This window comes from Taudactylus pleione, unplaced genomic scaffold (genome assembly GCF_031769625.1).
Source record: "Taudactylus pleione unplaced genomic scaffold, aTauple2 ptg000051l, whole genome shotgun sequence".
In the NCBI taxonomy this organism is placed as follows: domain Eukaryota; kingdom Metazoa; phylum Chordata; class Amphibia; order Anura; family Myobatrachidae; genus Taudactylus; species Taudactylus pleione.
This window is the reverse complement of record NW_028284453.1, coordinates 4,500,089-4,511,880: the sequence shown is the minus strand read 5'-3', so window position 1 is coordinate 4,511,880 and position 11,792 is coordinate 4,500,089. Positions and strand designations below refer to the sequence as shown.

At 47.7% G+C, this 11,792-nt stretch overlaps 1 protein-coding gene across 3 annotated transcripts in view; it reads left to right on the top strand.

Moving 5' to 3' along the window:
- Positions 1 to 5,541: 5,541 nt before the first annotated feature.
- Positions 5,542 to 11,792, top strand: part of TBC1D17 (TBC1 domain family member 17) — a 53,470-nt gene continuing 47,219 nt past the window's right edge. For 2 of the 3 annotated variants that reach the window (XM_088462574.1, XM_088462573.1), the window contains exons 1-2: positions 5,542 to 5,666; positions 8,700 to 8,798. In XM_088462574.1, coding sequence (XP_088318700.1) covers positions 5,562 to 5,666; positions 8,700 to 8,798 — 204 coding nt within the window. In that variant the 5' untranslated portion in view covers positions 5,542 to 5,561. Of the gene's footprint in view, positions 5,667 to 5,920; positions 6,060 to 8,699; positions 8,799 to 11,792 lie in introns of those variants that run through there. The other variant, XM_088462575.1, reaches the window with a different exon arrangement.

The window sequence follows — 11,792 nt, the reverse complement described above, 5'->3', positions numbered from 1 at the left end:
ATTTAGCCCCACCCCTTCCATACGGACCCGGAAATTCCAGGTAAAATCTCCCCACTCTGCCCACTCCACTAGGAAGTGGGCAGGATGCGGGAGATATGCCTACTCTTCCGTGGGTGCGTGGGGTTACCCGAAAAATCGGGAGCCTCCCACGATTCCCGGGAGAGTAGGCATGTATGAGCTAATGACATATTCAAATGGCGTTAGCTGCTGTAGCTTATGGGTTACACTTCGCACAAGCACCGCCGGAGTCCTCCTAGCAGTGGTGTAAATTCATCCCAGATGCTCGGAGGCAAGTTATAATTTGTTGCCCACCCCCCGTCACAGCCAATGACACTGTAATGTAGAAATTCGCATGCAGACAGGCTATAACAGAAGGAGGCGGCAGATGATTGTTTGACATGGAGCTCTCCACTAGTGTATGGTGGCTTCTCAGGTGCCGGGAAGGGGTGCCATGTATTGGGTAGCCGTGTTGGTATATAATTACAGCCCTAAGTGGGGTGAATATGTTATGGACAATTGAGGAGATGCCCCTTCAGAGCAGGAGCCCAGCGGCAGGCGCCTCCATTGTCTCCCATAGTTCTGCCCCTGCCTCCTAGCCAATGGCCGCCGCACATGATTGGTCAGCAGACTGCACAGTAGCGCTGTGGGGTCCCAAAAGAAGAGAAAAATTATCACATTATACATCGCAGGGATGGGCTCCTGTCCCTGTGTATGTGTATTAGTACATTCAGGCAAAACGTACTTTCTTATTGCCACGAATAGCAACAATAAGAAATTACAATTATCGAGCAGAAAACCTGATAATTGATAAATTGATTGATATATATGTCCCTAAGTATTGATGTGAACTGCAGCAATACCAAACAGTACATATTGCCGGTAACTATTTCTATTGATAAATAGACCCCAACGTTTGGCTAGAGATCATCTGTACGGAAATAGGACTTAACCTTAATATTCAAAATCTGTTTATGCATTCTGCAGATATGTCTTAGATCATTATCAAAAAGTAACTGGCGATGTATTAACTAATATAATTCATATTCCGGCGCATAAGATGACAGTAAAAAGTATTACTTCAACTAAACCAGTTTATAATGATAAAAATCAGTATAGGTAAAAGAAACCAATAGCATGTATCTTGGACATACTGTATTATAGCCACATGTAGGATCATAGACTAAAGAAGTTGTAAATTTAGGACTTAGGGTGTGATTTAGTTGTGAATGTAATTGCAAAGCTGCAAGCAAGCTTGTGAGGCCAGCAAACTGCGACCCTGGCCTCAAGGCTGCCGACAGCTCTGCTGGACTCAGGTACTAGGAGGAGGCGTGGCCAAATGGGGAGGTGTGGCCAGGCGACACTCCCGATGTCTAAATAATGACAACAATACACTCATCTGATAGTTATATCGACGTTTCAGAACTTTGATATGTTCTTTCCTCAGGATATAAAAGTTCTGAAACGTCGACATAACTATCAGATGAGTGTATTGTTGTCATTATTTAGACACCGGGAGTGCCGCCTATTGTGCAACATATCTATTTCCTTTCCCTGCACGGAAAGATAAAAATGATGGCACGGGGTGCAAGTCTCACGAACAGCCATTGGAGTGCCGGCCTATTGCTATATATAGCTCTCTCTCTCTATATATACACACACACACACGGAACATTTAGCTATAATACTAGTACAAAGCTCTAGTATGTGCATATAGATATAATATTAATACACAGCATTAGTACATGTATCTATAATACTAATACACAGTCATAGAAATTGTAATTATTAAATAGTCATAGTACTTGCGGTTTATTTAATATTACAAAGCTGTGTAATACATATATCTACAATAGCAGACAGTGCTTGCCAGGGGAAGCCCCTCCCTTGCTATCACGGCAGCCTGAACCAGCTTAGAGGCCCTATGTGGGGCCTGATTCTGAGTTGCAAGCAATCCACATGCAATGCCGATGTTCCCATAGCTTGAATGATAATTTGCAGCTGCTCATGCACATGCAATATACAGAGTGTATGCTCAAAGGTGTGTTCTGGTCAGACAGTATCAGTAATACAGCAGAAACGGGAATGGCCTTCCTCTGCGGCGTCTGGCAGGTGGCTAGCAGTGCACGGAAAAATGGTCCGTTCAGTGGGCGTGTCAATGCAGGTGGCTGCGTTCACAGCCGCACAGCCGCAAGCATAGGAGGACATGATCAGAAGGAGAAACTGCACCTGTCATAGGGCTGGGGCAAGTTTCAACGGTGCGACCGATGGTGGAGTATAAGGACGCACCAACGGTAATTGTGGCCATCTCGGTCCGTACACATTCGGCAGCACGGACATACATAAGAAGCTTGTAGCAGCATTTGCATAAAGTTGCAGATGGACGACTGCCAATAGGCACTGCTGCCACCGCTTTTGCATGCGACTCAGAATCAAGCCCATAATTCCAAGAATATATACTCACAAGCACATACACTATGCATACCTCCCAACATGACCCTCTCCAGGAGGGACACAATGCTCTGGTCCTGGACTTCCCTGGTAAGAGGCGGGGCTGCAGCGCAGTTCAAAAGTCAAATAGGGGAGTCACACCAACTGTCATTTCACACACTGCCAAACATCACTGGCTGGGACTCACTGGCAGTTGGTGTGACTCCCCTATTTGAATTTTGGACTGTACTCCAGCCCCACCTCTGGAGCCGCCACCAATCATAAATTATCAGGGAATCCCAGGACCAGAGCATTGTGTCCCTCCTGGAGAGGGTCTTGTTGGGAGGTATGCATATTGGCTGTGTTACATGAGCTAAAAGGGCGAGGGATGAAACAAAGGGAGGAAAGGCCCTGCTCGGGAGAGCTTCCGCTCTAAGGGGCTCATTTATCATTCTATATTTGTGGTATATATCCCCGAAAACACCCGTTTTGGGGGGTTAGCCACAATTATTAAGTTTCCCCCGGATGTATGAAGGTATCTCTGATACCTGCTGCAATCCCTCCATTCCAGCTGGCAGCCGCATCCACCATAGGTTTCTATAGGGGATGCAATGCTGCCAGATTTACCAACATCCAGAATGCGATGAAGATGGCGTTAGCAGCTGTAGCCTATGGGCTACACTGCGCATAGTTAGCTGGTGGAGGCAATGGCGGCCGTGCATGTGTAGTCAGCGGGCCTTCCGCATGGTAGGGATTATACATCCAGGCGCTATGATCGCATATTGCAGTGCACTCATGGGCGGTAATGTCATGCACAGATCGCATTGCAAGTGGTTGCATAAAGGAGTGAGGGAGTAGTGGTGATAAGGGGTGGGGGTTGGGCTGAAGCAGTGGTTTGGAACTCTTGAGTGCCTAGGTCAGTGTTGCAGATGCGTTTAAATTATGCGGATAGGCCAGTGTTGGCTAACCTTGACACTCCAGCTGTTGTGGAACTATATATCCCAGCATGCCCTGCCACAGTTTTAGCATGCCCTAATAGCAAAACTGTAGCAGTGCATGCTGGGTTATGTAGTTCCATAACAGCTGAAGTGTCAAGGTTAGCCAACACTGGGATAGGCAGACATGGCAATGCAGAAACAGAATATATTACTCAACATGCACCACCCATCGTAAATCTGGGGAGATACTAAGCCTTGGAGAGAGAGAAAGTGGAGAGTGATAAAGGACCAACCAATCAGCTCCTGCTATTTTTAAAACACACCCTCTACCATGACAGGAGCTGACTGGTTGGTACTTTATCACTCCCCAAGGCTAAAAGTGCCCACACACATACCGACTTTTCATCCAATTTGGCCGATTTTGACGAATCGTGACGACATCATGTAAAAAATGGCCAAATCGTGAGTTTCTACTCTTGATCACGATGCCGATGCGCGTCCCCGCTCGTCGTACCTCGCATCTTCAGATCTGCCGTGCTGTAGGGCAGATTAGCCAATCTGGGATACAATGCACTGGCTGCAAGCAGTGGCGTAACTAGGGCAGGGCGAGCGGGGTGCGTGCCCTGGGCGCCGCCGGCCACGGTACCGGCCCGCCCGCCATAGTTAGCCAGTGTAGCGCCGACCGCAATGAGTGCGGTCAGCGCTACACATTTACACAGGACCGGCGCTAGGCTTCCAGCGCCGGTCCTGTGCTTCACACCTGAGCCCGTTCCCTCCCCCTGAGCGCTTGCCCAATAGCGCTAGGAGGCGGGCTCAGGCTGTGCATAACACACGCATCGCCACCAGCGCTGGCGGCGATGCGTGTGTTAAACAGCAGCCAATAAGAGTCAGATAGACTCTCATTGACTGCTGCAGCACCCACTGCAAGAGCCGGACTTCCGTCCGGCTCCTGCAATGGGTAATGGGACTGACGTCATGATGTCTGTCCCATAATGCTGAGCACGTCAGCCCGGGCGGGAGCGGCGTCGTGAGCAGGAGCAGGGATTCAGGTAAGTATATTTTTATATATATATATATATATATTTTTTTTTTTAACCTATCTGCACAACGGGGGAGGGGGGTGGCTACTACTGGGGGGACTTCTACTGGGGGAGGGGTGGCTACTACTGGGGGCGCCATTGGGAGGACCTCTACTGGGGGCTGCTCTACTGGGGACTACTACTTGGGGGGGAACTACCACTGGGGGCATTATAAAAGGGGCCTACTACTAGAGGCACTGCACTCGGGGGACCACTACAGGGGGCACTGGATAGGGGGGATCACTACAGGGTGCCTGCATAAGGGGACCACTACTGGGAAAACTGCATGGGGGGGGACTACTGCTGGGGGCACTATATAAAGGGCACTGCTTAGGGGGGGGGGACTACTACTGGGGGCACCATATAAAGGACACTGCATAAGGGGATACTGCTACTGGGCGCACTGCATTGTGGGGACTGCTACTGGGGGCACTGCATAAGGGGGAACCACTACTGGGGGTACTGAGTAAGGGAACTAATTGGGGGCTGTATAAGGGGGACCACTACTGGGGATACTGTATAAGGGGCACTACTATGGGCCTGCATAAGAGGGACCACAACTGCATACTGGAGGTACTGTATAAGGGGTACTACTGGGGTTAAGGTGCATATGGATAGGAATGTTCAGTTTGAAAATAAAGGTGTGTCATGTTGACACGCCCCACTTTTGAGTGACCACGCCCATTTTTTTGCCGCGCGCCTTAGACGCACGCACTTCGGGGGGGGGGGGGGGGGGAATTGCTCCCTTTTCAAATTTGCCCTGGGCTCCAAATACCCTAGTTACACCATTGGCTGCAAGATAGATCTTAAGTCAGATTGGACATTTTTAACTCCAAATCGTGACCAAGACTGCCTGGGGAGAGTTCAGGGGAAATCGTGTACATCGACTGATTGGGAGCACCTTAATACTCCATAATATCTTATTTAAAACTGCGATCTACTGTATTATTTCCTTTTTTTAACTACTCCTACAGCTGCTCTCTAGGCCCCTCTTTATGTACATTGAGCACTCCTCCTCCCTGAGCAGCTGCCAAGGTACCGCCATCTTCTCTAGGTACCAGTCACTCACATCCCCATAACCAGAGGAGAGAAGCGTGGGTAGGGCGGGGCTGTCGCCATGGCAACGCTGCAGCACGGCGCGCACCACTGTCACTGGGGCGGAAGTGACGTAGGCAACGCGGAAGTTTTGGAGTGTTTGGTCATGGAGTCAGATGCTTACAAGGTGAGCTCCGGGGCCGGGACACCGGCAGCAGCGGGACCCGGGGGCGTGGGAGCGGTAGCCTGCTGTGCTTTCTACGGGACTCGGTATATAGATTAGCAGTACTTAATCACCTTCTCCATAGAAGGGGCAATGCTTGTAACTGCCGCTAGGTGGGGCTGCCATTATTCATCAGGTGACCTGGTGTCTTGTGATTGCTGCTGGCTTGTGCTGTGTGTGTGTACTGGGGTATAGGGTTGGTAGGTGCCCATATAGCATAGAGTCTGCTGATGACAGCTGCTGCTTTGTATCCATTCCTGGGGGTCCCCTCTTCTGGGCTGCTGCTTCTCAATTCCATGAAATACATTGGGAGTTCCAAAATTGTTTGACCGATCATATGGGATTACTTAATCAGAGGTAGTTTCCCCACAAAACACCCTCAAGATGTTTTTTATTGGAGACTCCACTTAGGCCGGAGATGCTTCTATTAAGGCACCGCCTGCTGCTGTATTTACTGTGAGATCAGATAAGCATTTACATTGTAGGTCTGCTATGGTTTTTTTGTGTTGATGAGACTTTAGTGTTAAACACAAAAATATTTTTTTAATTTTTTTTTAATCTAATTTTGTATCTGTTATTGATAAATATATGCATTAAACCTAATATAACCTCAAAACAATGAATGGATAATTGTTTGACATTCTATCTAGGAATATATGCAAAGTGTTAAGGTGCCCACACACATAGCGACGTGCTCATGATCCGACATCGTGCACTATTTCCCTTGAAAACTCTCCTCGGCAGCTCTGCACATGATTTGGTGTTTGCAGTGTCCAATCTTCATACGGTCTATCCTGCAGCCAGACTTTTCTCAAGTGCATTTGTATCCCAGATTGGCAGATGTGCCCTACGGCACGGCAGATCTGACGATGCGATGTGCGACCAGCGGGGACTCTCATCGTGAGTGGGGACTCACGATTTGGGAATATTTTACATGATCTGTCGTTCCGATGCGCCTTAATCGGCCAGATCAGGTAAAATAATGCTATGTGTGTAGGCACCATTAGTCCATATTGTTTTATTGGCCTAATGAAGCTGGTGATTTATTGATATCCAGCCCTGATTGTAATTCATCCATAATGTCAATGCTGGAAAAAATCTAGATTAAACATAGTATGCTAACTGTGTGTATGTATATGTATATGTGTATATATTTTCCTAAATGAGTATAATGCAGTGTTGGGTATATGCACTCTTCTGAATGTTTAAGGATTGCTACAGGATTCATTTTGTAATAAAATTTGTAATTATTAGATCTATGTAGGGCAATGTGCTCACTCGTTAAAGCACTGGTGACCCATGGGGTGTATATCCCCTATCTGCTATTAGGGAAGAGGGTGTTACAAGAGTATTAGAAAAGGGGGGAATGTGTTTTATCTTCTCCTCTCTGCTTCTGCCTGCCGAAATGGGGGGTGGATTTTGGGTTTAGCGGAGGGGATAAGACGCCTATAAGAGCGCAGTAGTGGGCAAAATGTCGGATGAGTACTTTATAACAGACTGTGACCTTCTAAGGCGATGATGAACTCCACATATACTGGAAGTGAAAGGGGAACACCGAGTTCTTATTTTAGAGCACAGTGCTTTCCATCCAATTCCAGTTAATACTGTTTACGTTGAGGAAGGAGTGGTAGTGTCAGCACTGCACCTCTCTGCTGTGGATGTTTAATGGGAACTAAAGGCAAGATGTGACATGGGAATAAGTAATCATTATATAATCTAACAATATTGGGTGTAGTCCTTCAGGGAGCAGCCTTTATATGTATAGCTGTACTAGACTGCTATACTCCCTCTTATTGTTGTGTTATGGCTTGTAGAGATTTTAGGTACCTCTTGCAGGGAACACCTTTAATTCGTATAGTACTTTATGCTATACATCACTCTCGCTATGCCTAGGAGGCGGTTAGATGTCTTATGGTCCAGTCGGACTTTGTAAAGGTAGTTTATGCACAATGAAAAGAACAGTGGCATCATCATGTCCTGTGGGGTAGATGTATCAAACCCTCGAGGGATAAAATAGAGAAGTTGTCCATGGCAACCAATCAGCTTCTATAGACTGCTAGATCACAGGTAGCTAGCCGCTGATTGGTTGTTAAGGGCAACTTCTCTTTATTTCTCTTGAGGTTTGATACATCTCCCCTTAAGTGTTAAGATCTTACCGGTAAGTCTCAGTGTTGTTTCTCACAGAATACCGGGCCTGGTTCAGCAAGGAACGCAGTTGCTTATAAACACGCAATCGGCCATTGTTGCATACTGTGCATGCATCTCAATGCGCGTGTGCAAACTAACCACTGCGATCGGGACTGTGATCGCAGGCGCTGCGCAGAACCATGGCAGAGTGATTGACAGGAAGTTCCGTTTGTGGGTTGTGATGGGGGGTGGTGCAGTGCGTTGGGATGGTGTTGCAGGGGGCGTGCATAAATTAGCCACTGTGATACCATACGCAGCCTGAGGCCTCATAACGTGCGCTGAAGTAAGCGATTTCTGAGTGAGGTCTGACCTGCCTTAGCTGTGCGTATGGGTGCGATATTACCGATTGTTTCACTATGTTGCCAAAGTATATGGATGCGAGTAAGGGGAAGTGGGTGTCCTTATGTTAGGCTCCGGCGGCAATGCAAACATTAACATATCCCTGCTGATATTAGCAGCTGCGTGCGTATAAGCAGAATAGCGATCCGTAGTGAATCAGGCCCACTGTCGGCTGTGCTGTCCTCTGTGCTAATGTGCCCTCAGACGCCGTGAATGGGCTCCTCCCACAGAGGCGTTCTAGTCTCTGTAAACATCCTGCAGACTGACAGGAGTCAGGGCGAGTAACGTCTGTCTCACAGGCAGTAAGTCCTGCCTAGAACGCCGATAGAACCGGGGAGAGAACAAAAACGGGTGGGGTGAGCACTGATGCCTTTAGTGGACATTACTGCTGGCATGCTATTGGGAAATACTGAATATTGCTGATGTTTTATTGCTTAATCTCTCTCCCTTTTTTTTTTTTCTTCTCTTCAGGTGGTATTTGAAAAACGTGGTGTCTTTTTACATACCAGCGCGAAAAGGCAGAATGATCAGGACTCTATGATCCCGGGAGTTATTCATCTGATTGAAAAGGTAAACACTGTGATGCCTTCTGCCACGTGCAGCCCTCTCATCAGCAACATAATCACACCAGCAGGCACAAGTAGTGCGCACCTGTCTCCTGACATATTCTGTGCTGCAGGCATTCATTGTTAAACAATAAGATGCTTAGATCCCTGTCAATGCCACCTTAAAAATGGTGGGTTATGTCTTAAGTGATTACAGATGAAAAATGGACAATCAGGACTTGGTAAGGCACTAATACCTCCAGCCTTAAATTTGATGGTATTAGGCTTATAAAAAATGCAGTGTCTGGCAGCACCACACGTGTGCGAGCTTATCACACAGGGGCGGAGCTTGGCCCTCATTCCGACACCAGAGGTATAGAGGAAAGAGAAGACGTAGGAGAAATACATTCTTTCTTCAACGGAAAAGTCAGTGCTAGATATAAGAAAGTTTGTCTCCTTCGCTTCTAGGCGTTACATATGCACCCAGTACAGGTTTCAGGTCTAAAGCATCATTAGAACATTTTCTGGATCAACAAGTACCAGAACGGGAGACGGACTGGTGTCAATCATCAGTCTGTTCAAAATGTTGCTGATCCAGACCACCAAGTGTACCCTGAAGAGAGACTTTGAGATAAAATTATATTGGAAGGAGGTATATCATATGTACAGTATGTGCCCCTGCAACGTAGCAGTCACATGGGTTGGGTATGGGATGCCGGCTGTCAGAATCCCGACACTGGCATCACGACAGGTTAGCATACCCACACTTGTTGTTCGGTATGCTAACCCTCCCTCTGTTTGGTGCCAAACCTCCCTCCCTAGTGCCTGAACCTAACCTCCCCCTCCCTGCACCCTAAACCTAACCCTCCTCCTAGTGCCTAACCATAAACCTAACACTCCCTCCACCCGGGTATTTACCTTTAGCATCCCGGTGGTCGTGATGCATTGTGAGAGGCGTTGGGATTCCGGTGCGGTAATATCAGCGCCGACATCACGGCAGCTGGGATACTAACTATCCTCGGTCACATTCCTGAGAACCATAGACACGCCCCAGGCAGTAAAGTCTATCCAATTCCATTCGGTACCATATGTGTCCTGCTCATGAGCATTGTAACCTCCAGTGTGTGCCAAAGAGCATGCTATGTTGTACTTTATATAGATATAGAAAGTAGGTCAGCATCGGATCTATTATCAAGAAAATCCTGCGGAGTCCAAGAGGCCCTAGTTGGATTATAAATGCCTAAAAATCGTAGCTGCCTCCCTGTTAAACCATGGTCTCATCTTATAACTGATTACTGGGGATGTTGTTCTTAGTTACGGTCTGCACTGTGGGCCTGATTCTGAACCGCTCGCAAGCGGGTCGATGGTGCCCAAGTGCGCATGCACACGACGGAGGCGCCTCCGTCGTGCGCATGCGCGGGACCCGAATAACGACGGCCAAGCCGTCGTTATGGGTCTCGCACCAAAGGGGGCGTGCTGTCAACGGTGATTGACAGCACGCCCCCTTTGGTGGGCGTGCTGGGGGCGTGGCTGCCCAGACGGAGGCGTTCCCATGGGAACGCCTACTGTCTGGGGCCGGCCCCACTGACATCACTAGTGATGTCAGTGGGAGTGCTTTTGGCTCTGATAGAGCCAGAAGCACTCCTGGGCTTGCGGCAGCGAGACCCTACCGCAGGGTCTCGTCGCAAGCCCGATGGTCTTGACCATCGCGACCATCTTTTTGGCCGCTCGCTTTAGCTGTGGGTGGTCACCCACAGCTATGCGAGTGGCCAAGAGGCCGCTCCAAAATGAAGGAGGGACGGCCCTGATTCAGAGCGAGCGCTCTGTCAGAACATCCGGCGCTGAATCAGGGCCTGTGTTCTAATACTGGCTACACACTAGGTCGGCGGGTCCCTGCAGCATGAGTACAGGCGATTGGCAGGTCGCCTGTACTCACCAGCAGATGCACTGATATATATTGGCATTATGCTGTGCTGCACAGCCCATGCAATATATCTGTGAAAAATCTGGGCTACACTGCTGCTGGCACAGTCACGATATATCGGCCATTCGATTAAACGGCCGATATATATTGCACAGTGTGTACCAAGCTGAAGAGTTGGGAGTAAAGGAATCGGGCTCCTCGGAGAGCAATTAAGCTGTAAGTCTAGTGACACAGCAGCTTAGTACAGATTGCCACACTGGTATTTTGGTACAGATCGCCTGATCATCAGGACAACGCCATACGGCTGTTATCGGAAGCCAAGAAGTTTCCATGCTTGATGGACTATACATTAAGGTTATATTGAATATAGTTCAAGGGCCATTAGGGAAGTATCTCTGGCTTTACTATCCTTTCAAGGTTACTGTAAACAGGATGGCGCTATGTTCATATTCAGTCTAATAGATGCACTGTTGCAGCGTACTGGAAGGACAAAGGGGGCACAAGGCCATCTCCACTGTCCCAGCTCACATGTATGTCTAGCCATATGAAAGACTATCCTACGGGTGCTGCTTCTGGAGACTGAAGGACAGGGAATTTCCCGATGCTCAAGAAAAGAAATTCTTTTTGAATTGAAATACCATTTTGATATATAATGCGTTTCAGTACATTAGTAACATGGTTACAAAACACAAAGTTGAAACTCGCGCTGGTAAAATCTTGTGCTGCCCTCCAAAGCACGGCACGATGAGGTTCTCACAGTTAGGCTGCTTTATTAGCTTGCTGTAAACAAAACTAAACCTATGATATAAGTATATGACATGAAAAGCATAGAAAGACAAAGCAGTATATGTATAATAAATGCAGGAGGCAAATTAAAGCTAACGTTATCCTGAGGCGATAGCATCTTTAAAATAAATCTTCTTGGAAATGTTAAATATCATTTGCTGGGCATACATTGACAGAAAAATGTGTGTCAGACTGACGGACATTTTATCTGACAGCCTGATAAACCATGATATCATGAGATCTCTCACAGTGCAAAAGGCCACAATATCTGGGTTCCTCCCCTGGAGAGGAGACCTTTCCCTGTTCTTA